Source organism: Ranitomeya imitator, chromosome 5, assembly GCF_032444005.1.
Source record: "Ranitomeya imitator isolate aRanImi1 chromosome 5, aRanImi1.pri, whole genome shotgun sequence".
Classification (NCBI taxonomy): Eukaryota; Metazoa; Chordata; class Amphibia; order Anura; family Dendrobatidae; genus Ranitomeya; species Ranitomeya imitator.
In genome coordinates this window covers 598,059,002-598,085,479 of record NC_091286.1, presented here as the reverse complement: position 1 = coordinate 598,085,479, position 26,478 = coordinate 598,059,002, and the positions used below count along the sequence as shown (strand labels likewise).

The following is a 26,478-nucleotide window of genomic DNA, read 5'->3' as shown; positions in this document are numbered from 1 at the left end:
AATTTTACTGTTGTCCCTGCTCCTCTCCGTTCCCGAGATGTCCCTTCTTTTCTGTATCTAAAGCTAGTCTTTCTCCAAGGGGGTGTGGTCATCAACTCTTCCCTGTGGGCGTTTTCATGAGGATCACACCCCCTTGGCTAGCAAGACTAGATGTACATGCAGGAAAGATGGGCTGTATCTCCAGAATGGAAAGGAGCAGAAACAAAATGAAAACTACGCCAAAGTCAGGAGAAAAGCAGCCTTTACACCAGGTAAAAAAATACCTGTTTATCACAAGTATCGGGTCCTCTTTAAACTGCAGTCACCAGATATTTTATGATTGTGAATTTGGTACAGAACTACTTCATCAGACATTTTTGTGAATGGCACCTTTGCCCTAATCACTATGAGGGCAGTATGATTCCCCAATAGACTCCTTGTTTACCAGCATTCCTCCTCTTTTTTTGTAGGACATAGTGGACACACATCCGGGACTGACCTTCCTCAAGGAAGCTCCTGAATTTCACTCCCGGTACATCACTACGGTATGTGCTCCATGTGTTGAGATGGCAGAAGCCGACATGGCGCCTAGTAGGAGTAACACAGATCCCGGCGTCCACGTCGTGCATTGCTCTGTGGTAATCTTGTAGTATGCGGGTATCGCTCCTAAGTGACATTCCTCCCAGGTCTCCTCAGCGGCAGATGAACTTGTGATGGTCTCGGCCGGTGGTAAGACGACACCACCCAACGGGGCGGCACAGAATGTGACTACTGTAGCCGTCCTGTACTTGGCACCATGGAGTCAGGTACTAGACAGGGAGCAAGCTACTGGAATTCAACAGGAAAAATGTATATCTTTCTACCATGTTGGCCAGTACATGGAAAATATTACAATATGAGAGTCCTGAGTGGTACCATGTGTTCCGGATATAGTGATCCAAGTATTTGTCCTGACGGTGGAATAGAAGACATCTTAATGTTTTTCCCACTAAGGCCTGTAACCGCTTTCTCTGATGGACGTACAGTGCCGTGTTATCCTGCTAAGCGCCTCCTAATCTAAGTCGCAGCTACCATTCTCTTTATCATGGCGACCAGGAGCAGATGTGTTAGTAGTAGTGATGAGTGAACGTGCTCACATAAGGTGTTATCTGAGCATGCTCGGGTGCTAACTGAGGGTCTTCGGTGTGCTCCAGTAATATGTTTGAGTCCCCACGGCTGCATGTCTCGTGGTTGTTAGACAGCCTCAACACATACATGGACCACCTGTTTGTTAGGTAATCCCTGCACGTGTTGCAGCTGTCTTAGCAGCCGTGAGACATGCAGCCGCGGGGACGCGAACATATTCGAGTACGCCGAAGACACTCGGGTAGCCCCTGAGCATGCTTAGATAACGCCTTACCCCAGCACGTTCGCTCATCACTAGTTAGTAGCACATAAGAACATGGCAGAAGATGTGATGGCCTAAAGGGGACGACCCCATTACTAAGCTGGGGCTTGAGCATGCAAAGTTTTTTTTGTTTTTGTTTTTTTTTCCCCATTATATTTTTTTTAGTACACAGGCTTATCAAGGTGAAAAATAACAAACTCCTCTATACTCCAGCATTGGCCCTCTGCTTCTGTCTGGCTGCAGCAATGACTGCATTACTACATAGGTGACCGCTGCAGGCGATCAAATGGCCCAGCGGTGGTGCTGAGGTAGTCAGGATGAGACTGCGGAGTCCCGTGATTTGCTGCACTATTGTCATCAGCTCACTACAGAAAGGACCAGAGACAGCGCTGGAGATCGGACACAGAAAACACCTTTAATTTGCAAAATGGTGCAGCAAGGACATTCTTCAGTAGTGTAAAAAATAGCATTCTGATTGTTGTACAATGGCGAATTGTCTTAAAGGCAATGGACCATCAGAAAATGAGCCATAGTTTAAAACTGGACTACATGTATTTCTAAAAATATTTTGGCATTGCATTTTTCTTCTCCATATCATGATCTGTATTTTAAAAAATTTAGTAAAATATATACCATAATTTTTTTTTTTTTTAATATATAAAATCGATCTTGCCGCTTTCACACTGGCCACCAGTGGAGGTTCAGTATCATCACAGGCAGGATTACTATGACCGGTAGAACTGTATACAGCGATAACACAGGATCCACAATAAGCAATGTCACAGCTGACCCCGTTCCTTCTCCCTTCACAGTGCACACGCTTATTAGATGACAATAGTGATTCTACCGCCACTAATGTACATGTTGATTCCCAGGAAGGACAGGAAGTAGGAGGCCAGAATAGCCCCAGTGGCCGGTGTGGAAATTGCAGGATTTCTCATTTTACATTTTTTATTACAGACTGTGAAATGGAAAAAAAAAATACACATTTAACACAAAATCCTGATTTACACAGATGAGAATTTTGGAATTGATCCTGGTACAATGCTGCCTCGCTCACTCATTTTTTTCCTTGCACAGTGGTGCTCCTGGCCACCCATTCACTGAGCCCCGTGTATTGTGGAGCAGGCAGGCCCTTCTGTGCAGAGGAAAATCAATGAAGGGGTGCAGCGCTGGACCTCTGCTGCAGGATTGGGGGGTGCCAGGGGTAGGACCATCTCACGAGTCTCCTATAATGTGATTATTCTCCGTGCCCTCCTAGATGTAGCAGATGCCTTCTTTCTGTGGTTCCAGACCTGGGTATATAGAGATTGTTGGACCGCTCTCCACACATCGTACATGGATGACATTGGTATGATCGTCCTAGCAGTGAATGTAATTCTCGTCTCTTCTCCCCGGCAGGTCATACAGAGGATATTCTACACAGTGAACAGGTCGTGGTCTGGCAGGATCACATCTACTGAGCTGCGCAGAAGTAACTTTCTGCAGGTAAGTGACCTCTCATGGTGCCAGCACTCGGAGGGCCAAGGATAGAGAGCGCCGCTGCCTGCCGTGGAGACATTACAAGACTTATGGAACTTTTATTACACTTCCTAAACTTTACAGGAGAACTCCTAACTCCTATTACATCCCTGTAAAGTTGGGTCCTAACTAGAGAATAGCAGAAGACCACTTTATGTACCAAACTGCTTCCCCAGAAGTCATAACCCAGCTTTCCTATATCTGTCACCAGCCAACCAACCTACATAATGATATTTCTCCTGTTCCTATACCCCTGTACACCTAGTCTGTGGTCAGGGAAAGGTACGCGACAGCCAATTTAATGGCAGTCGAATTAATGGCCAACTTTCTTCTCTGTAAAGATAGATGAATAAACCCATCTAAACATAAAATGTAACAACGTGACCAAAAAGGAAAAATGATGAATACTTTGCACAATTCTGTCCCATGGAGAGGTGTTAAGAAAGTATACTGTTACTGAGACCCCAGCAATCAGGTGTACCATGCTAGCGCTACATGCCACCCCTTTAACTTGGAAATTCATGTTCTAAACCAGGCAACCCCTTTAACACCTTTTACGACCGTATAATGTAAATATATGTCAAATGGGCACATAGGGTAGCGATCATGCGCTGACGGTGGAAATTAACTGGTATCATGGTCGGACTCGACTATTCCATCGCCTCCTTCAGCAATCTGTGTGCCCTCATTACTACCGTCTGTGTACTGTGGCTGCACCTTATAGTAGATTGTTATCTCTAATACATACTTGCACTATGTACTACATGTGACCAAATGATTGCACGTTCAAGTCCCTGGGGAGACTAAAAAAAAAAATAAAGGAAAATTAAATTAATAAGAAAAAACGTTTTTAAAAACTTCTTTTCCGAGTACAATAATTAAGTGAAAAAAATTAAACAGTATACCTATGTTCTTTCTGCTTCCAATCTAGGACTGTAAAATTAACACTTACAGTAAACACTGTAAAGAAAAAAAACAAACAGAATTGCCGTACTTCCACTTTATAAAGTAAACTTTTTTTTTTTTTTTTTAGTAAAACTTAAGGACCCCAGAATAGTATCAATAAAAACTACAACTCACCAGGCAAAAAACAAATAAACAAACATTCATATACCTCCATTAAAGGAAAATGCTAACTTGCAAGTCTCAGATGATGGAGACGAAGATCACGTTTTTCTTTTTCTTACAAAGTTCTCAATTTTATTAACTTGTAAAAATCTAAAAAAAAAAATGTTGGTTTTGCCATAAACATAATGACAGAATTGTATTTTTTCAATATTTCACCCTATTTGGCATTTTCCCCTCATTTTTATGGTAAATTAAATTGAGTCAATCAAAACTACAACTCGTCCTGCAATAAACAAGCTCCTATATGGCAGAAAAATAAAACTTATGGCTTTTGGAAAAGGGGAACAAATAATGAAAGTCACCTGTCATGGAGGGGTCGGAGTCCGCCACTAGCCCACTCATTGATCTCTCCTGTGGTAATGATGATTTCCTATCCTTCCACTGTGCAGACGCTGGCGTTACTGGAGGAAGAGGACGACATTAACCAGGTGACGGACTACTTCTCCTATGAACACTTCTATGTCATCTATTGCAAATTTTGGGAACTGGACACAGACCATGATCTGTACATTGACCAGAAAGACCTGGCAAGATATAACGACCATGGTGAGTATAGGAATGTGCAGATTCTGTGTAACTCGTCAGGTCCTTGGCCAAGATACATCTCCTCTCACCAAAGTTAATTGTGTACAAGTAATTGCTCCTCATGATGCCGTTTACAGCCCTGCACTGTCCAAATTGGCTAAATTGCACCCAGCAATTAAAGAGAATCTTGTCAGTAGGATCATAACCCTCCTAGGCTGTCTGTATGGGCATGGTGGTCATAGAAAGGTTAATAAAATTATATCTTGATTTTATGATCTGATGTTTTATTCCAGCGAAATCCACGTGTTTCTCCATATGTAAATGAGCTGTTCCAATCTATGGGTCGGACATAGATCTCCCTGAGCATCTGCCTGCAGAGCTACTTGTAAATGAAAGGGAGAGTTACCAGTGTGAGACATGTAACGACTGACAGTCTGCTCTCCTGATCTACATGGCTCGCACTGGTAACTCTCCCTTCATTTATAATAGGCTGTGGAGACAGATTCTCAGGGTCCGGCTCATAGATCTTAACATGATTTGGGGTCTTTTTCGCTAGGGTCCGTGCTGCAGTGGTACCATACTTTAATTTGTCATTTCTTATTTGTTATCTTTCAGCTTCTTCTAACAGAATCATAGAACGGATATTTTCCGGAGCCGTTACACGGTGAGACGAGGGCAGCCATGTCTCAGACACTGTTGGGTGAACTTTTGATTATCATTATTCGCCTTCAGTAAAAAATCTGGAACTGAACGTATTATAACATTTCTAGAAGAAATAGCGAGGACAACAAAATGGGCCTGAGATGAATTTTGTTGCAGCCATTTTTTTTTTACTTTTAATATTTCTTGGGACTCCTTAGAGCAAAGAAGTTATAATGGAGTCCAGGTAAAAGTAACATGACAGCAGAGGAATCTGATACAGGTCCTCAAAGGAGGGTTTAGTCGGTGCATTTGATACCCCACGGGTTTTAGGAGCACAATCTGAAAGCTGCCTGGTTAGTTAGTTATTCTGCATTCATTCACAGAGGGAACGCCGTCCAGAGGGAGGGCCGGATGAGCTATGCTGAATTTGTCTGGTTCCTGATATCTGAAGAAGACAAGAAAATCCCAACAAGGTGATACAATGCGCCGTACGTCACCCTGAAACATCATTTTGCATTTTTAGAAATTGGGAAAAGGCAGGAAAAAAAGTCAGAACAAAAGTTTGAGTGACACCTAGTGGTCACAAGTGTTAATTACATTTGCATCTGTATGCTCAAACTACAATGTTGTTGGAATAAGAGTAAAATGTTAAAAAAAAATGATTTGTTTAATTTATATCATATGAGGGGTTTTACACTATTCACTATAGTGCAATATATTTTAAGAGAAGCCATGTTTTTATGTCCGTACGGACACTGCACGTGGACAATACTGATGCAGATTCCTTGCAATATTTTGCTGCAGCATTGAGTACTGGTTCCGGTGCATGGACGTGGATGGAGATGGAGTATTATCCATGTATGAACTGGAATACTTCTATGAAGAGCAGTGTGAGAAGATGGAAACTATGGGTATTGAGCCGCTGCCCTTCCAGGATCTGCTGTGCCAGCTCTTAGACCTGGTGAAGCCAGAAGACGAAGGTACAGACATTGGGAGGATTATTGCTCTTTAAAGGTTCTTGTTAATACGATTCTCAAATGATTCTCTGGTCTTTTCCTTTAAGGGCGAATCACTCTGAAAGACCTGAAACGCTGTAAAATGGCTCACATATTTTACGACACCTGCTTTAATCTCGAGAAGTACCTGGACCATGAACAAAGAGATCCCTTTGCAGTGCAAAAGGTACCACTGTCTCATTGGGTGTCTTCTCTTCATCCACTGACGGTAGAGGGGCACCTGTGTTATGTCTATAATGGGGGCCACTATTGGTCTAGTGAAGAATCTGGTCTACGCTTTATACCTGTAGTGATATACATGTAGTGCAGTTTGTAATAAATTACCGTCTGGCAGTGGTAAAAAGCCATTATAATGTCTTACCTGTCCACCCACCCACACATCAGCAGAGTAAGGGTATGTGCACACGCTGTGGATCACTCTGCAGATTTTTCCGCTCTGATTTTGATAAATCCGCAGGTAAACCGCACTGCGGATTTCATGCGAAATTACCGTGGATTTACCGCTATTTTTTTTGCGGATTTTGTGCGGATACCACCTGCAGTTTTACACCTGCGGATTCCGATTATGGAGCAGGTGTAAACCGCTACGGAATTGACATGCTGCGGAATAATCAACGCTACGTTTCCGCGCGGTTTTTTTCCCGCAGCATGTGCACTGCGGATTTTGTTTTCCATAGGTTTATATGGTACTGTAAACTCAGGGAAAACTGCTGCGAATCCGCAGGAAAATCCGCAGCGTGTGCACATATACCCTAAAGGTGCTCAGTAGTGATGAGCGAGTGTATTCGTTGCTGGAGATTTCTTGAGCACACTCGGGTGACCTCCGAGTATTTTTTAGTTCTCGGAGATTTAGTTTTCATCGCCACAGCTGAATGATTTACATCTGTTAGCCAGCATAAGTACATGTGGGGATTCCCTAGCAACCAGGCAACCCCCACATGTACTCAGGCTGGCTAATAGCTGTAAATCATTCAGCTGCGGCAACAAAAACGAAATCTCTGAGCAGTCACAAATACTCGGAGGACCTCCGAGCGTGCTCGGGAAATCTCCAGCAACGAGTATACTCGCTCATCACTAGTGCTCAGTTTATGTCCAACACATTTTGGGAAAACCTTTGTTCCCGCTATTTTGATCTACTTCCTCACATTCATCATGATCTCTCACTGTGCAGGATGTGGACAATGAAACCCCGGAGCCATCAGACTGGGACAGATACGCTGCTGAAGAATACGAGATCTTAGTCGCTGAGGAAACTGCGACTGAGCATCTACAAGAAGGGTGAGCCCATCAGATTGATCGCCCCTCAGATTTGTCACCCATGAGTGTTATTAGACAAGACCTCACTGTTTATTCCTTTCTCAAGTCTCTACTGCACCTCCATGGGGGAGCATAGACCTAATATTCATGGTGGCACATCCAGCTGTCAATGTTATCGGGGTGACCCCCAAAGCTTGCAGGTCGCCAATCTCACTGATACTATGTTGGCTGTGTCATGGCTATCCTCTCAGGGCACCAGGATAAAAGTCAGGAGGGGCTAGAAGGTGGCTTCATTCTGGTGGGTTCTCCAGTTGCACTGCTGCTGTAACTTGCTGCAATTCTACGGGATATGTTCCTGTTCGCTGGGACCCCGACCAATCCCAAGAACCGGGTGCGAATGGAGCGGTGGCTTGTCATGCGCACTGGCACTGCATTCATTATTATGGGAGAGCCGAAGACCAGACGAATGCAGCGTTCAGCTACCACTAGCAGTCCCATTAGTACTGAATACCGCAGCGTATGTTCGACCACCGCTCTACTGTAATTACACATGGATTTTTACGCTTCTTGTGATTGGGGCGAGTCCCAGCAATTTTTGTTGGTATCTCCTACCCAGCGGATAGGGCCTGACTTCCAATCTGGGAGTTGACCTTTAATAGGGTTGTGCACTCCTATTTGCATTGGCAAGTGTAAGAACATGGCGTTGTTCCCCGGACAGGATCAGGTGCAGATCCAACCTTCAGACGCCCAGCAGGTATCTTAGTAATTAATAGGACATGTGCGCGATACCTGCCCACCGTCAGATGGCAAATGTCCTGCCCGATGTGCAGAACCGGTAATAAATGCTGTGTTCTCTCCCTCTTCCCAGGTCATTTGAAGATGACTACGATGGAGACGAAGTAATTTCTGCTCCCGAAATCAACAATAAAATGGATAAATTGGTCATCTCCAACCTGACGGCGTGAGACTCAACCTGCATCCTTCACTGGATAATCAGGCTGACCAGTATTTATGGACTGAGCCCTGGTCACCAGAAGACTTTCAGGGGGAAATAATATATAAATATATTTTTTATGATTATTTTGTGAAGAGAATTGCTTTGTTTTGTAAAAAGCTGTATGACAAGAGTTCTGCTTTTATTCTGGCGCAGTGTGTGTGCGTGTGCATGTGTGAGTGCACAAGTTTGCTGTAAAATGAACAAAAGCCATTTATGTGCAATATGTCTTAAATAAGGGCCCTGGTGGATCCGCATTAGTGCAGGGCTGGTGCTGTTTCCTATAGTAACCAATCAAATCGCTGCTCTCATGTTCTAACCTGCCCTGGACTGATGAAAGCTGGAATCTGATTGGTTGCTATGGGTAACCGCTGCAGTCTCTCTCTGCACTGGTGCGGTTTCATGAGGGCCTGTGTGTTCATTGTAAAGAAATGACCTGATGTAATTGTATTTAATCACTGCCTTTACCCACCTCATATCTGTACGCTGCCGACACGTAGACAAAACCAAAGCTCCACTGCCCGGAAACCCTAAAACCTCTGTTAGATGAATTGTATCTGTAACCCGGAGGTAATAAGCCAGGAGTCAAGTATTTCTATTTATCAATGACCTCCAGTATTCATCAGAACGTGTAAAATGTAAACCGAACTATGTAAATATATATATATAAAAAAGGAACATAAAGGAATAACTATCCAAAATTATTCCAAGGATTCATTACAATGATGAAACTGGCAAAGCATTCTGGGACACGGATGTGGACCACCACTGAAAAACAGGATTGGGGGCCGTATACAGATGTAGCAGAGCGGAGTTCGCACATGACATCCTCTATGAGGTCCGTGTGCTAATATGTTATATGGGTACGGTTTACCCTCAGGAGACAACCCATTTAAATAGGTGGGCTACTCTGTATTACACCAGAGCATGTTTTTTTAGTTGCTTTCCACTTTGGTTACTTTAATATGGTTTGAAACCCAATTTTTACTAACTTGAACCACACCGTTTTGTTTTTTTCAAGTTGCCGTTTCTAAGGTGAAGCCCATGACCATGTATTCACTGCAAAACATTGACAAACTCGGCTCTGCTACATCCATATGCCCCCTTCAAAGCGGTAAAAGACTAGTTAGAAAGTACAAGATTTAAAGGGAAACTCTCAGCAGCTTTTTGGTTTATCAGAAACTCATTTAACTCTTCCTATACTTTCTTTAGGGGGCGTTAAAACAAAAAACAACTCTGCAGTCAAGCATGAAACATATGTCTGCTGCACCCTAATCTTGTACAATATGGCTTTTGGTAACATGGGCAACGGGCCATGATCTATACAAGTAATTCATTGAATTAAAAATTCTAAGTCAAATTGCCAAGCTGCATGTTTTTACAAGCATTTTGCAATTTTACCTATTTATGATTTTGAGAAAACTGATTTAAATACATTCATTTTGGATTAAAATGTTTTCTGTTAAACTATCTATTCCTGCCTGCAGAATGAGTCAGGTAAGAATCCATCAGTGAGTTTCTTTTGACAAGGAGTTGGTAACTCTGATCTGCCTTCTCTGCTTAATTATGGCCACATGAAAGTGTCTCTCTCCTTTGTGGTGTGTGGTCATACGTTCGCCTAGAGGAGCTCCGAAAAAGACCAATACCATTGTTACTAATGCCCTGTCAGAATCCGCTCACTGGTGGAGTAAACTCTTTATCGGCTCATGGATCAGGTCAGGATGTATAGAGCAGGCTCAGCAGCTGAACCTGCTCCGTGTGCGGACCCACTGCTGATGGAGCGGTGGTCCCATCAGCCTTCTGTGGTGAAGCTGCGGAGGCTCCATGTACTGCCATCTTGGTACTACTGTAAAGCTCGGCCATTTTCGCCACATATTGCAATACTCCTGCTTTTCAGTGTGCACTATAAAAAATGTTCTTTTAATGAAGCCCGGCATGTGATTGTGCTAATAAGGACACCGTGCCCCCATTGTGCAGTCTGTCAGCTGGGGCGGTGGGTTAGACATCAAACAGCTGCTGACAGATTCCCTTTAATAACTCTCTGCTGCCATATGAGCTGATCGCTCATTTGGGTGATGACAAAACGGCTGCCATATTGTAATGAATTGGGTAATGTATATGAAGATGTATTTTGCACATAATCTCTATCAGTGAGCCGTGATCCGGAGAATCCCTGCCATCGCACCCTGTGTAGACCAGCAGTGTGTCCCAGAATGCTCTGCCACTAGGTAAAATGTCACTGTCCATCTAATATAATAGTGTATACATCACTTTGAGTATTTTATACCATCCATCTCATCTCGCTCCCTCTGTCTGTCATGTCTGTTATTTTGTTTGATCCTTCCTGGGATGTGCCTCCACACTTTGTAGACAAATATATCAATTTCAGAGTTTTAGATTTGTAAGTAGTGTATATATTAAAAAGTGAGTGGTACCTAACGATGGTAGTGCTGCATGATCAACCATCACTCGCACCGTTACTGGGTGACATTCAGAACTCATGGTTGGCTGGAGATTGGTCCTCTGTGCGGGCCTACGGCCTCTGTGCGGGCCTACGACCTCTGCGTATTAGGCTGGGGGTCACACAAGCTCTTGCCTCAATACCCGGCACTGCCGCCGGCTTTCGGGACCAGAACGTTCAGCTGTATAGAAATACATGCATCAGCACACTCCGGTCCCAAGTGCCGGCGACAGTGCTGGGTATTGTGGCGAGAGCTCGTATTGCACTCGCAAGTGTGACCCCGGCCTTAGTCTCACCCCCATTATTAGTTACTTCTGATGATTGGTGCAGTTTCATGCTTCTAACATGCTCATGCCTGCATGTTTTGAGCAAAAGGTAACGGTGCAGATGTGGTTATGACACCTGACCCGGTTGCACAGACTAGACCGGTCTCTAAAACAGCTTTGTGTGGGTATGGAAGATTTCCCAACCTAGTGGCCTTTTTAACACATGATCAAATTGCGGTTGAAGTACAGATTGTGGTTTTCGGAGCAGCCAGGGGTCTCCTGACCCCAATGTCACAGTCTTACTGGCATACAAGGGTTGGTTGAGTACAGGTCAGCAGTTCTGTGGCCGGTCCATACTCAGACCATGAAACTTCCTAACGTCACAAAGGTCTGATATGCAGCAGATTCGCATGTGGGAAATCTGTGTATTAGGGAAGGGACTCAGATTTTAAGAAATCTTATAATCATGTACGGTGTTACAAATCTGGTCGTTACTGGAGATTTGATGTCTGCCGAGTGTCAACTTCTGCTGCATATTATTATTATTGTAGACTTCTGACTGCTGTGGATTTGCAGCATCTCCACAATGAAATTTGCATCATATTGTCTTTTTTTTTCCTTATTCCATATTTTGCCACAGCAGAAAATCCACAGAATTAAGAGGAAAAGAAGCAAAATAAAAACTATTTTTCATATTCTTGTCTGAATCCGGCCTAACCCATGGCACCAAGGTCCCAGCTATGACACCGATCAGATTACCCTAAATGCAGTGAGGTAGTATGTTGGCCCCTAAAACCAGAATATTCTACATAGTTTGACATAGAATTATTCAGTTTTCCCCCATCCTTCTATAGTGGCGTTCTTATGGATGGTAGTAGGACACGCTGCTGTGATGGGGTGCTTATAATAAAGCCCATGCTATATGTGGGTAATTCATAATAAAATGACTTGGCCTAACCATTTTTTTATTGATTAGTTCTTGGAAGGTTATGAGTCTTTGTATGTGATATTCCTCTTCTCCCCGACTCCATGCTGAACAGGCTGTTTGTGCTGCCTTTAGAGCTGCAGGTCGAGCAAATCTCCTTACTCCGTATTCCCTGCTCCTCTCCCCCATACGCGGACAGGAGCAGAGTGTAAATGGCGTCTGATCGGGGGAGAGGAGCAGAGATGCTCAGACCTAAAAATGCATGAACAATTGAAAATGCCCTTTCGGCGTGGAGTTTGGGAGAAAAGGAAACTTGATAATGTAATGGACTATATCATAAAGATACGTGACTTTGTAATGACTGATCAATAACTGGGAAAAAAAAGTAATTCTTTAAATAGTAGTTGCCCATTACTATGGTATTGGTGTCATTTTGTTATGTTTTATATTTCTCCGTGGCCTCCCTGTGACGCTGTTTTACCACTAGTGGGAAGGTCAAAGGGAATTTAACGTTCTTCTAACAATGCAATGATTTAGCAAATTATCTCCGAGATGAACCTTCTGGAATGTATTCAGTTAGTACTCTGTATATTACTGAAGCTGGAATTGAGATATATATATATATATATATATATAATTTTTTTTTTAATATGCTTTTTTTTTATTATTTTTTTTCTATAGCACCATTAATTCCCCAGCTCTGTCCCCATTGGAGCTCACACTCTAACTTTCCTACCAGTATGTCTTTTGAGTGTGAGTGGAAACCGGGAAACACGGGGAGAACATACAAACTCCTTGCAGATGTTGTCTTTGGTGGGATTTCAACCCAGGACCCCAGTGCTGACCACTGAGCCACCGTGCTGCCATTGACTCCTGTGAGAGCCTTATTAATGGCTCTTTAATATAACAGTATAGGTGTTTCTATATCATCATCCCCTGCCTGAGTGGTGGTCAGCTATATTATCTGCAGCACTCGGCCATCTCCAGCAGTCCCATAGAAAATGAATGGAGCAGAGCAGATTGTTGACCTCCATTCGGATGAACCCCATTGTCGGGAGAGGTGGGGTGCGTCAGTTCCCAGTGATTGGGCAGTTATCCCTTATCCAAAGCTGTGTGGAGGAATTGAATAGGTGATGATATTGGGTAGTTTACAGCAGACAGACATCTCAGTCTACACATGGTGAACTGGGGGTCAGTCTGGCCCCCATATGACCCACTGTTCTATTATGGAGGAAGGAGAATGTATGAAACAAATTGATTTTTGCATATGAAGCTGCTCTATTCACGTTTATTCTAAATATTCCACATCAATGGAAAAAGAAAAGTACAGAAAATTGAATTAAAGCGGTTAACTAACAAAATAGCCTATCCATTGGAGAGAGGATGAATGTTTCATCGCCCAAACCCAAGAACTGGACTCTTAGGCCTCTTTCAGACGTCCATTTTTCTTGTGCATGTTATATCCATGGTTTCCATTGGTAGATCATCCATTATAGTTTATGGGGCTGTTCACGTGTCTGGAAAAGAATCTTGGATATGTCTGTTTTCTCGGTGTCACCAATGAAAAGCCCCAGCCGGATGTACGCCAGCATTATTTATCAATTGTACAATTACTGTGGAGCCTGTTAAACTAGAGGAACTAAGCAACAACAAAATTGCTGTAATTCTGTAATGGCTAATGTACTGTTCTGTTATTTTTTTCTTGTAAGCCTAAGAGCAGAAAGTTACGGTAACTTTTCCATTACAAAATTGATCTGCTGGCCGCTGCTCCATTCATTGTCTATGGAACTGCCGGAAAAAAGCCAAGTGCAGCTCTTGGCAGCTCACAACGGAGAAGCGGCCATTGTAATGGGGATAAAAGTGCCCTCTACAGCAATGCACGTTGCCAGACAATCAGAGGCCGGCAGCTGACATCATCTTGCCCGTGACGTGCTGCATATGGCAGTGACATCCTGCGCTGCCAAAGTCCGCTACCGGCTCTATCACAAGCTACAGAAGAGGACGCCGTGCGGCATTGGAGCTGAGAAATGTAAGAAGAATTGTTTGTTCCTTTTTAAAATATACTGGAAAAGAAAGGAAGGGGTCCAGGATGGGGATATTATACCAGGCTGGGGAAATTATAAATCAATGGGGGCATTATACCAGGCTGGGTACATTATACCAGAATGGGGATATTAGACCAAGCTGGTATGACAAATTATCCCCAGCCATAGGAGAAGTAAGTTTCTGATCTCTGGGGATGTGACTGCTGGGACCCGGCGAACCACAGGTGAGGCGTGCTCAGCTATATCCGGCAGTCCCATAGATGCGAAGCATGTCCGCCTCTGCTCCATTCCCAAAGGGGCTGCAGCACTTCATTCTGGGGATAACATTTTTTTTCACATAACTAAGGGTCAGAAGTAAAGCTGATTTTTGCTACAGCTGATTTATTTTGACAAAGTGCGATTGTAGAAGAATTCGCTCATTGGGGGAGGGTCAGTTCCCTAAATACATAGCAATATAATAAAATGAAGGACTTTAATTTTTTGGGGTGATAAAGTACATTAAAAGATGGCACTTCAAGTAAATCAGGTGGAAACACTCAGTGTGAAATCTTGTCTTATGAATCCCTAGTTCAGCGTAATAGATAAGAATAGTGGAAGAGATATCAAAGTCACTGAGAAGACTGAAAACCCAACCAAGAATCAATTTAAAAAAAATCCCCAACAACCTAATAGCACTTACTGATCTGATTTATAGACATTTGCTGTGTTTTTTTTTAATAAAGCTTTATATTTGTGACTAATTATATTTTATCAGTTGTTTGCCATATCTTTTAGTACCTCTTCCAGTCCTGTATATGTAGAGCTAAATATAAAACTTTGTATAGAAAAAAAAAATTGAAGAATAACTTATACTCCAGAGCTGCACTCACAATACTGCAGGGTTACTGTCGTGAGTGTGAGTTATAACATGACTGAAACCGATCAGATTGGTATAAAGAATACAGATAGAGATTTAACGGGATTCCGTCAGCATAGAATGACTGTTCAACCCCAGTCCTGGCGCTCGGTGCTCCATGGAGGAGTCAAGCATTTATATACTCCTTCCCACCTGCTTGGTTTCCATCATCTCCCTTCTGTGACTCTATGAAGCCAGAGCTGTTGATCAAAGAAGAGAAGGGAGGAGATAGAGGGGAAACGAGCAGATGGGAAGGAGTATATAAATGTGTGACTCCTCCATGGAGCACAGAGTGCCTGGACTGGGGTTGAACAGTCATTCTGTGCTGACTTGCGTACCATAAAACGGAACCTGTCACCAGGTCTGGCCGATATAAGATACGGCCACCACATTTCTGCTCTATAATGAGGTATATATGTGCCCCTGATCCGACCTGCAAGAGAAGAAAAAGACCTTCTCATCCTCCTTCTTGCTTCGTGTGAATGACAAATCCTATGTCATCCAGGGTCCCCGGTATCGCTCTCCTGCACAGTTGTACTTCTCTGTCCTTTCGAGGGCAAAGAAAAGTACTGCAGTGCACAAGTGCCGAGAAAAGTGAAAGAGCCCAGGCACATGCGTACTAAGGTACTATTCTGTGTCCTGGACAGGGAAGAGAAGTACGCCTGCGCAGGAGTGCGATGCCGGAGATGACACAGGACGTATCATCTACACAAAGGACGGTATTGCAAGAAGGGAGGCGTCGGGCAAGGACAGTGATGCCATCAGACCCAATCGCTACATAGGTATTATATAAAGGTCTTTGTCTGGACTTGGGTGAAATATAGCATTCTAAAATGCTGGAGATCAGGGCTGAAAGGTTCAGACTTTCTCATATGGGACAAACCTGGTGACAGGTTCCAGTTCCAATCCCGATTCATTATTGCACTTGTGCCAGTTTTTCGTCATGGTACTGATCTTTTTATGTGTTCTCCTGTTTTTGTCTAGATGAAAGGTGTTTAGGGTTTCAGGATTTTTTTTTGCCCGATTCGTCTTTTGCAAACTTTTGTCACAAATGTACTCCTGCAAGGAGTTTGTATGTTCTCCCCATGTTTTCATGGGTTTCCTCCCACACACCAAAGAAACATGGATGGGGAATGTAGATAGCATGTCAAATTATAAAACAAGCACAAAGGGTGGGAGCTGTCCCCCCCAATGAATGGCTCGGAGAAAAGAATTTTACGGTGAGTACACAAAAATCCCTATTTCTCCTTCGCCTCATTGGGGGACACAGACTGTGGGATGTCCCAAAGCAGTCCCTGGGTGGGGACAACTTCAGATCAGGCCCTGTGTAACCGCTAATTACAATTGCGTCACCGTGGCCTGCAGAGTCCACGTGCCCAGACTCCCATCACTTCAAGAATGCATGGAGTGGATGAACCCGCAAGCTTGCAGGCATGCTTTGCCGACGCCTTGTGCCTAGAATCCAAGAAACTTCGGAAGACAGGGAGATAGGCTGACATCTAACACGGAAGGACTCCTGGAAGGTGTAACGAATCCACCAGGCTAACATGGCCGATGAAAAGGCTAAACCCTTCCTGTAACCATCAGGAAGCCTTCTTCTTACCTTCAGGAAGCCCAAATAAAGCGTCCAACCTTTGGAAGGACGCCGTCCTCGCGACGTACCTACTCAGAGCACTCTCTTCATCCAGAATATGGGGAACCCATTCCGTTTTGTGGACTGGTGCCGAAAGATGAGGTAAGAACGATGCCCTCATAACAGTGGGAATACAATAGCACCTTGGTAACAAGGGACGGGGATGGCCTAAGGACAACCTTGCCTTGAAGGTAATAAGGGGAAAAAATGTCTAAAAAAGAACAGAGATGCTAGCTCTGAAGAGTCGTCAATATGACAAGATCGCAGAGAAAAAAGGGCGACCTTCCCTGATCGTAAAGTCTGTCCGGATCAAAAGGAGTCTACTTTAAGACTCTCAGGACCATTAAGGTCCCAAAGATCTAACGGTATGCGATAGGGAAGAACCACATGTGAAAAATCCCTGCGAGTAATTCCCTACTTGCAGTTTTGTTGCAATAAGACAGAAAAATACTAGTTCCGCAAATGAAAAAAAACTTGACGTGGTCAGTACGAATCTCCCAGGATCACTGGGGCCCTTCCTACTTCCGAAAGGCTCTTAGAAGTAGTGGAAGAGGGGTTATGGAAACTGGTAAAATGGAAGAACCAGAGCATGCACTGAGATGGCTTTTGGATCGAGGCCGAACCGTGAACTAGAGTACATTGGCGTTCAGTCTGGATGCCATCCGACCTACATCTGGAGTGCTCCAGAGAAGGCAGATATGATGGAAGACTTCTGAGTGAAGTTCCCACTCACTTGAGGCAGGACCCTGACGGCGTCTGCCGTCCAGAGTTCTACTCCTGGGATCTGTAGTCCCGGGATCACCTGAATCATAGACCTTGGCCCATCAGAGAAAGTGAGGTACTTTGACCATGACGCCTGACCGTGGGTACCTGCTAGATGATTGACGTATGGCACAGCCGTGGCATTGTCCGATTGAATTCGGATGGGGTGACCTGCCAGAAGGCAGTGGACCTGTTGTAGAATTAGCGGTACCGTTCGGATCCCCAGAACAATGATCAGGAGAAGAGGACTGGCATCAGTAGTCACTAATAACCATTGAACCAGGAGAAAGGATCTCCCCTGGATGAGGAAGGAGCTCAGAGACTACCCTATGAAAGCCTGTTTAACCTGCAGAAAACGAGAGGAGCGAAGGAAACCGCTTCCATTGTCATCACTATTTTCCCTCGGAACCCTCCTAGCAAATCGAATGGAATGAAGGGATGAGTGAACAAGTGCACGAGCTCTCTGTTGAAGGGCCACGGCCTTGACTCAAGGGAGAATTACCAACCTTCTGGAAGTGTCCAGGATCATCCTGGATATCTTCTGGGCTGGAAATGAGGAAAAAGTTGTCTAAGATTAGCTGCCAGCCCAGGTGAGAAAGGGTATTGCAAGAGATACAGACGACTCAGCGCAGTCATGAAAGAGAGGCTAAAAAGTTGACCAGATAGGGCAGGACGACCATGCCTCTAGAGTGCAAGAGGAACATGACAGCCGCCATAACCCCTGCGTACACTATGGGTGCAGTAGCAAGGCCGAAGGACAAGGTAGTGATTTGAAAATGCTGTTCACGAAAGGAAAAGCGAAGGAATTTTTGAAGAGGGAAAAACAAATAGGAATGTGAAGGTAAGCATCCCGAAAGTGAGTGGATGCCAGAAACTCCACCTTTTTCTGTTGAAGTAGTGGCTGAGCGGAAGAACTCCATCCGAAGGGTGACCTTGTCAAGCTTGGTAGAAGTTTGAGGTCCAGAATTGGTCTTACTTTTCGGTCCCCTTTTTGGAACCAAGATCCCCTTGATCTAGACCGTCCTGGTCAACTCATCCACTTCTGGTTGGGTCTATAGGAAACATGCAATCCTTTGTTCCTGCGTGGGGAACGCTCCCAACTTCTCACCAAATAACAGATCACCCAGGTAAGGGAGTGATGTCAGAGGCTTTTTGAACGCAGATTGCGCTTCTATTCTGAGTTATAAAGTCCTTCTGAGTGTAATGGCATTTGCTACTGACAGCGCCACGCAAGTAGCCGCATCCGAGAGGCGTGAAGCAGCTAATCTCCCACTCAAGAAATTTTACTGACCTGCTGTACTGTCTTTGGAAAAATGTTACTGTTGTGAATCAAGGAACTTAAGGTCTCCGACCAGGAGACCATTGCTGTAGCAACCCATGCGGCGGCTAAGGAAGGGTAGAGCGCTGAACCCGAGACCGCAAGACGGAACGAACCAGGTTTGTTATCTGACAGTCCGTTGTATTTTTAATTGATGACCCATTGGGCAGGGATACTGGAAGGAATACCACGGGAAATTCTACCCGGTTAATATGCCAAATGGCAGAATGCGCGGCTGCATCCGGAAGGTCAGGAAAAGCTATCTTTTGCAATCGCCGCTCTCTTTTGATGGTGTGGAGTTAAAATGATGAACCCCCAATCCACCATCCTCAACAAGGAAGTGGAGGGATCATCTGCCTTCTTGCATCATCTGCTAAACAGTGGTGATGCAGAGGGTTGTTCGGACGCCAAAAATGGTGCCTCTGAACATCCACAGAGTTCAGGTCACCGGGTGCAAAGGGATGGTTGTCTGGCGTTAGGCCTGGCTGTAGAAGAGAAGGTGACACTCCGTGTGCTCGTCTACTGATGGTGTGGGGAGATCGGTGCCCTTTAAAAGGACCCGTCACCCCTAAGAATCAGACCAGTCATGGCATCCTAATTCCAAGGTGGGTATGCGTGGAGAGGACACCTCACGTGCTTGCATATTGGCTTAAAAAGTATACCGCGCTTGCAGGGGCTTCTCTCCAGTGAATCGCTTATCCGGACACTCCCTGTCCGGGTGAATGGCAAATGCTCTGCTTGGAGTTTAGTCTCCTTATGAGGGACACTGCATGATCTAGAGTAGAATCGAAGTCCTTGTCAATCTACAGAGATTGGTTGATGATATAAATAGGCGAATCCATCCTTTTTGGAAGTTCTGGTGAGTCCAGAACCAAGGCAATATCCGATCCATATTCAGCGACTTGTTCTCAGAAAATCATTGGTGAGGAATCAGGAAATGAATCTTCTGTTTTCTAGACGCCTGTACGTTTCTAGAATACTTGCGGCCCCTGCTTGCCGACGGCTCGCATAAAGTCGAGGGACCATTTATATCGGTCCTGCGAGCACTCCGAATCACAGAGGGTTCACGGAGGGATTCAATCTCTTGGTCAGAGAAGCCATGGGTTGCGGCAGTGATAAAGCCCACTCAAGGAACTAGGTACTAGGAACAAGCTCATTTAGGATGACTGGCTTCGGACTGGTCATGAGCCTTTAAGACCAGGGGATACTGTGCTTGTGCCTTTAAAACCAGGAAATGCTGGTCATGTGCTTTTAAAACCAGGAAATGCTGGTCATGTGCCTTTAAAACCAGGGAATACTGGTCAAGTGCCTTTAAGACCAGGGAATACTTGTCATGTGCCGTTAAGACCAGGGAATACTGGTCATGTGCCTTTAAGCACAGGGGAAGATGCAGGGGGGTGGGGGGGAGAGCAGTACTTTCTTACCTCGTTGCATGTGCTCCTTCAGTGCAAAACCATCGCCTCTGTGACTTCCATGAATAGGCCCAAGCCTAAATTTCTGCAGCCGGCATGAGAAATACCAGCGTTGCTGAGGGAAGCGATCGCTCCCGTGCCAGGTGAGAAGTGCCAGAAAAGGTGGGTGGCGCCGCCTTAGTGCTTCCGGGATGCGGCCTACACATTGGCCGAAGCCGGGGGCTACATTTTTGCAGCTGGCCGGAGCGTTACCTCAGGGAGGTGGGCCACAGGGAAGCCATGGCTCAGGCTGATCAGGAAATAGACTCCATCTTGCTACACCATATCTGAACTGACTTATATAAGGTTTAATAATTGATTTCATTAGCCATTTTCTCCTTCACAGCTGAGGCTGCCTGTCAGCATGTGAATATGCCACTGCAGAGGCCCATCGCTGACTGGATCCACTCATCGGTGCGCGTCCCGGTATGATCCATCTGTCTAGGCTCGCGTCTGCTGAGGACTGGGTATGAATACTGTAGTGTTTAGTAAACGTGTGTAGGCTAGTCCAAGTGGCCGCCTTACACACTTGTTGCGCCGAAGCCTGGTGCCGAATGGCCCAGGAGGCCCCTACCGCCTGTGTAGAGTGTGCCGTAATACCGGCTGGAAGAGAATTCTTAAGGCGGTAGGCTTCTTGTATGGTGGATCTGATCCACCTGGCAAGGGTAGCTTTGGAAGCTGGCAGACCCTTGCGGCCGCCTTCCGGAATAAGAAAAAGAGAATCAGACCTACGGAAGAACGTAGTCCTAGACACATATATTCGCAATGCCCTGACAAGGTCAAGCGTATGACACAACCTTCAGAAGGAAGGATGGGACCGAACGGAAAACTACCTTGTCCTGGTGAAAAACCAGGAAGGGCCGTCTGCAGGAGAGTGCTGTCAGTTCAGACACCCTGCGTAGCGAGGCGATTACCACCAGGAAAAACCACCTTCTGGGATAGAAGGCAGAGCGGGACCTCCTTAAGGGGTTTGAAGGGTGGTTCCTGCAATGCTGTCAGGACCAGGTTGAGGTTCCACATTTCTAGTGGTCGTCTGTAGGGAGGAACCAATCGGGAAACCCCCTGAAGAAAAAGTCCTTACTTGCGGCTTGGTAGCAATGCGCCTTTGAAAAAGCACTGAGAGGGCTGACACCTGGCTCTTAAGCGAGCCCAGGGACAGCCTGGCCTCCAGACCCGATTGGAGAAAACCAAGTACATTGGGTAAGGAATAAGGGAGTGGAGTCTGGCCACGAGATTCGCACCAGGTAAAGAAAGCTTTCCAGGTACGGTAATAGATCTTGGCAGAAGCTGACTTCCGTGCCCTGATCATGGTTCCAATGACGTCCGTCGAGGGCCCTGCCTGGGTTAGTACCTAGGTTTCAAGGGCCACACCATCAAATTGAGAGCCCCTGAGTTCTGGTGGTAGAACGGGCCTTGTGATAGAAGATCCGGGTGGTTGGGGAGGCGCCAGGGGGCATCTGCTGAAAGTTGTACGACGTCAGCGTACCATGTACATCTGGGCCAAACCGATGCAATTAAGATGGTTGGAACTCCATCTTGCTTGATTTTCCTCACCACTCTGGATAACAGGGGGAGAGGTGGAAAAAAATGTACAGAAGCTGGAACTGGGTCTAGTCCTGAACCAGAGCGTCTGCTCCGAGCGACTGCGGATCGTGTGTTCTAGCCATGAAGTTGGAGACCTTGGGAAGTTGGTGACGTGGGATGCCATTAGGTCCACATCTGGGGTCCCCCAGCGGTATCAGATCTGGCGAAAAGTTTCAGGATGGAGAGACCACTGTCCAGAATCTATTCCTTGTCGTCTGAGGAATACTGCTTCCCAGTTGTCCACATCCAGAATGTGGACCGCCGAGAGAACCGAGTCTGTGTCCACCTAGTGGAGGATGTGCGACACTTCTCGCATCGCCTGGGTACTGCGCGTCCCCCCCCTTGGTGATTCACATATGCCACAGTCGTGGCATTGTCCGATTGTATTCTGATGTGAGAGGCTGCCAGTAAGTGATGGAAGGCCCTCAATGCCAGGATAGCACAAATTTCCAGGTTGATGGGCATGGTCGCTTCTACTGGGGACCACTTGCCCTGTGTTGTAGGTGCACTGCACCCCAACCCGTCAGGCTTGCATCAGTGGTCAGAACCTTCCATTGACCTGTGAAACAGGATTTCCCCTTTTTACAGCACCTGGTATTCCCAGGCGGTCTCCCATCATGCTTAGCTTCCGAGATCAGACGAGATCGGGCGTGTTCAGGGTGGTGTGGACGTAGGCTGCTAGCAAGGTTGGCTTGAGAAACCAGTGCAGAGACCTCCTGGTTGACGACATTAGCTAGAATTCCCTGTCGAGAGGAAACAGGATTCCTGTCCCAGGACTTGAGAATGGCTAGTTGGAGAGGCCTGAGGTGAAACTGGGCCAGGGACTCTCATGGCAAACCGGAGATCGGAGGGGTTTGCGGAGGAGGATGCAAACTCCTAGGCGGAGAGCCAGTGCCTGGTCCCTGGGAAAGGGCACTAGACCCCTGAAGGTGTTGTCTAGCACAGGGGTCCCCAACTTCAGTCCTCAAGGCCCACCAACATGTCATGTTTTCAGGATTTCCTTAGTCTTGCCCAGGTAATAATTGCATCACCTGTGCAATGCAAAGGAAATCCTGAAAACATGACCTGTTGGTGGGCCTTGAGGACTGGAATTGGGGACCCCTGGTCTAGCATTCCCAGGAAGGTAAGAGACTGACTCAGGGTTGGTGATGACCTTTGTAGGTTGACTAACCAGCCCATGCGACTGTCGTTTGTGATTGAGATGCTGAGCTCGCAGTCATTGAAGGTAGGAGCCTTGATGAGTAGATCATCCGGGTATGGAGCGACTATGCCTCTGAAGTGCAGGACGTCCATGGTGGCTGCCATGATCTTGGTAAACACTCTGGGAGACGTGGTGAGTCCGAATGGGAGAGCCACGAACTGGTAGTGGTCCTGGTCGATTGCGAACCTGAGAAACCTCTGATGGGCAGGTGCAATCGGTATATGCAGGTATGCATCTTGTATGTCTATGGAGGCGAGATATTCTCCCTTCTCCATGGACGCAATGATGGACCAAAGAGACTCCATGCGGAAGTGACGGACCCGTACATATTTGTTGAGTTGTTTTAGGTCCAATATGGGCCACACACTACCTCCTTTCTTGGGGACTATGAATAGATTGGAGTAGAACCCTCGGAAGTGCTCGGCCGTGGGGACTGGTACTATGACTCCTGCTTGAAGAAGCGAGAAAACCGCTTGGTGGAAGGCACGAGCCTTGGCTGACGGTTTTGGGGGGCCAAGAGGAAGAATCAGTTCGTGGTTTGGAAGTTGAACTCTATCTTGTGTCCGGAAGACACTAGTTCCCCGATCCACTTGTCTTCAGTAGTAGGCATCCAGACTTGCTGAAAGGAGCAGTCGCCTACGGGTGGGATGTCTTCCGGAATCCATGAGTCATGGGGAGGAAAAAGTCTGAGGCTTCCCTCCTTTGAGCTTTGACTGACCTGCTTTTAACTGCCAGGTCTTGTCCGACCTTTGCATCGACTGTGAGTTGTTCCTGTGTGGGGAACGGTTCCGTGCTGGACGCAAGACGGACCAGCCCGAGGAGTTCCGAAAGGATCGGAATCGGGTTTGTTACACTTTTTGTAAGTGCGTATAGGTTTCAGTTGAGGGAGAGAGGTACTCTTGCCCCCGGTGGCGTTGTATATCATTGTGTCCAACTTTTCACCGAAAAAAAAGGTCACCCACTGAGATACGGGAGGTGCGTGAGGGACTTCTGTGAGGCTGCGTCCGTTCCATTCCGCAGCCAGAGGATACGCCGAGTCGTGATGGCTTTTGATACTATCCCCGCTACGCCCTTGCTGAATCCAGAGCTGCATGAAGCATGTAATCTGCTACAACTGCTATTTGAACCGCTTGGTCCGACAGCTCAGGAGCAGATGCTTGGAGGCCAGCTTGTAAATTTTTGGCCCAAGTCAGGATGGCCTTGGCAGCCCAAACTGAAGCGAACGCGGGAGCCAGGGAGGCCCCTGCCGCCTCGAAAAAATTGAATGAGCCATGCGTTCTACCTGCCGGTCTGCTGCGCCCCTGAGGGTTGAGCTATCTGGCAGTGAAAAGAGGGTCTGTGCTGCTAGAGACGGGGGGGGTATGGGGGGTCCACTTCAGATGGATCTGTCCATTCCTTGGTGTGGGAAAGGGTACTTTGCCTCCAGATATTTGCGATTAGCGATTTTTTTTTTCAGGCTGTGAGAGCTGCTCTTTTAGGATCGCTTTAAACTCTGGGTGGTTAGAGAAAACCTTACGCGGCTTCAGAGGTCATTCAATGGAGATCTTGGGGCCTCTGGTTGCAGATTAGAAATGTCCAGCACCCGATGGGTGGAAGAGGTTATGTCCTCGACTAGCGCTGTATTGCTAGGGGGGATTGGGATCAGAGACCCCTCCATTTCCCTGTCTGAGTCGGAGTCACAGATGCCTTCCGAATCCTGTGTATCACTGAGGCATCCCCTGCTGGGTGAGCTGGGGAGGAAGCCTTCACTGGTCGGGGATTGCGGAGATCTGCATTATCTGCCCCCGGAAGGGGACCGTCTAGATGACCTGGAACTACGGTCTCTCCCTAGAAGGGGATGACCGTGTGCTATGGGATGACGCAGATGAACGTGACCTATGGGTCCGCTTGCGTCCTGACCTAGACGTGGATGTGCCAGGTCGTTCTGTTCCTGAGTCAAGCTCTCCCTTTGCTTGGTAACGGTCATAGCCGAGGCATGATGCTGCAGAGCCTGAAGCAATGTGGAGGTTTGTTATCTATAGACTGCGTCATAGATTGCGACCTCTGAGTGACACATTCCGGCGTGGCATTAGACACCGAGGCATTGGCAAGGGCTTCTTGAGGCTCTGACGCAGTAGTCTGGATGCAGTCCTGGCTGTGCGTACGTGCTGCCACTGGGGAGTGGTCCTGCAGGCTGTGCAGAATGCATAATAGCAGTCCTGCCTGGTTCTCTTGGACCTTGAGCCCGGCATAGTGCAGAAGGGATGGCTGCAGGGGACCTTACAGGGGTAGCTATGCAAAAGGACCCTATTGGGGTGCCTTATAGGGAATATGTATTCACAGCCAAGTAAAACAACCCAGCTGTGATCTTACCCCACCAGTTTGCCCCTAGGTCTAGCGCCGAAGATCCACAGCCCTGTGTAACCCCCCCCGAGACTGGCTGGCCTGGTCCTGCTGACCGGGAGATACAGGGTTAATCCTTGCTGCAGTAGAAATGGCAGCCAAGGGAAAGAGGCAGTGGGAGAAGGGGGCGGAGAGCAGAAAAAAGGCAGCAAAGCTGTGTAAAAACGCGCCCTTTCTGTCTCGATCCACCCCCTCTATGACACCGTAGAGTGTCATATTTGTTATCCGTGGGGCAGAGAGGAGGCGGCAGCTTCAGCTAGGCCAAAGTCGGGGCCTAAATTACAGTGGTGTTCAAAAGTCCTGCATGGGCGTGAAGAAAACTATGTTTCATACTTCTGCATCTCTACAGTGAAACTGGTGGAACAGATATGTTTTTGTAATCCCTCATTGTATGCCATACTCATTTTTGAATGTCCCAAGTGTATAAATTGTTATGGTATGTGCATTTTTGATAATTTTTTTACAGCATAACCATACCTACACTAGTACAGTGTGTAGAATGGTGAACAGGTTTCTAAGTTCACTAACTTCCAATGCAAGTTCACACAGACTTAAATTTTACTTTTTAAGATTTATTATTTTTTATTTAATTCAGAGTGTTGAGCAGAAGGCAGCATTTTCTTATTAAGGATGTCTATGTATTTTTTTGCATTAACCATACCCTCCACAATATGAAGCCTTCCAACACCATTGGCTGCCATACAGCCCCAGACCATTACTTTCATCGGATGTTTCGCAGAGAAGCTCAAACACTCTGGCTTGTACTCTTCTTGTGGGAACCTTCTCACATAAGACTTGCCATCATTTCCTAAAATGCAAAGAGTGCTTTCATCACTAAACAGCACTTTTTCCCACTCCTCCTTCCTCCATTTTAACTATTTCAATGCCCACAGTTTTCGCCTTTGTCTTGCTGTCATCAATGGCTTCTTTCGGGCCTTGCACCCTCTCAATCCTGCTTCCAAACATCTATTCCTAACAGTTGATGCTGCTCCCTCAATATTGCACTTTTCTTGCCATTCTCGCAGAAGCTGAGAAGAGGTGAGCTTTCGATTGGCAAGGGATGTTCTTATCAGTACTCTATCCTCCCTTTTAGTTGACTTTCTGGG

At 46.1% G+C, this 26,478-nt stretch overlaps 1 protein-coding gene across 4 annotated transcripts in view; it reads left to right on the top strand.

Annotated features, from left to right (window-relative positions):
* Window positions 1-11,871, top strand: part of PPP2R3A (protein phosphatase 2 regulatory subunit B''alpha) — a 219,329-nt gene extending 207,458 nt beyond the window's left edge. For all 4 annotated transcript variants that reach the window (XM_069727960.1, XM_069727962.1, XM_069727961.1 and 1 more), the window contains 9 exons: window positions 450-524; window positions 2,768-2,854; window positions 4,405-4,561; window positions 5,156-5,204; window positions 5,566-5,655; window positions 5,987-6,162; window positions 6,246-6,364; window positions 7,370-7,476; window positions 8,324-11,871. In XM_069727960.1, the coding sequence (XP_069584061.1) occupies window positions 450-524; window positions 2,768-2,854; window positions 4,405-4,561; window positions 5,156-5,204; window positions 5,566-5,655; window positions 5,987-6,162; window positions 6,246-6,364; window positions 7,370-7,476; window positions 8,324-8,420 (957 nt within the window). In that variant the 3' untranslated portion in view covers window positions 8,421-11,871. The remainder of the gene's footprint in view (window positions 1-449; window positions 525-2,767; window positions 2,855-4,404; window positions 4,562-5,155; window positions 5,205-5,565; window positions 5,656-5,986; window positions 6,163-6,245; window positions 6,365-7,369; window positions 7,477-8,323) is intronic.
* Window positions 11,872-26,478: the final 14,607 nt, after the last annotated feature.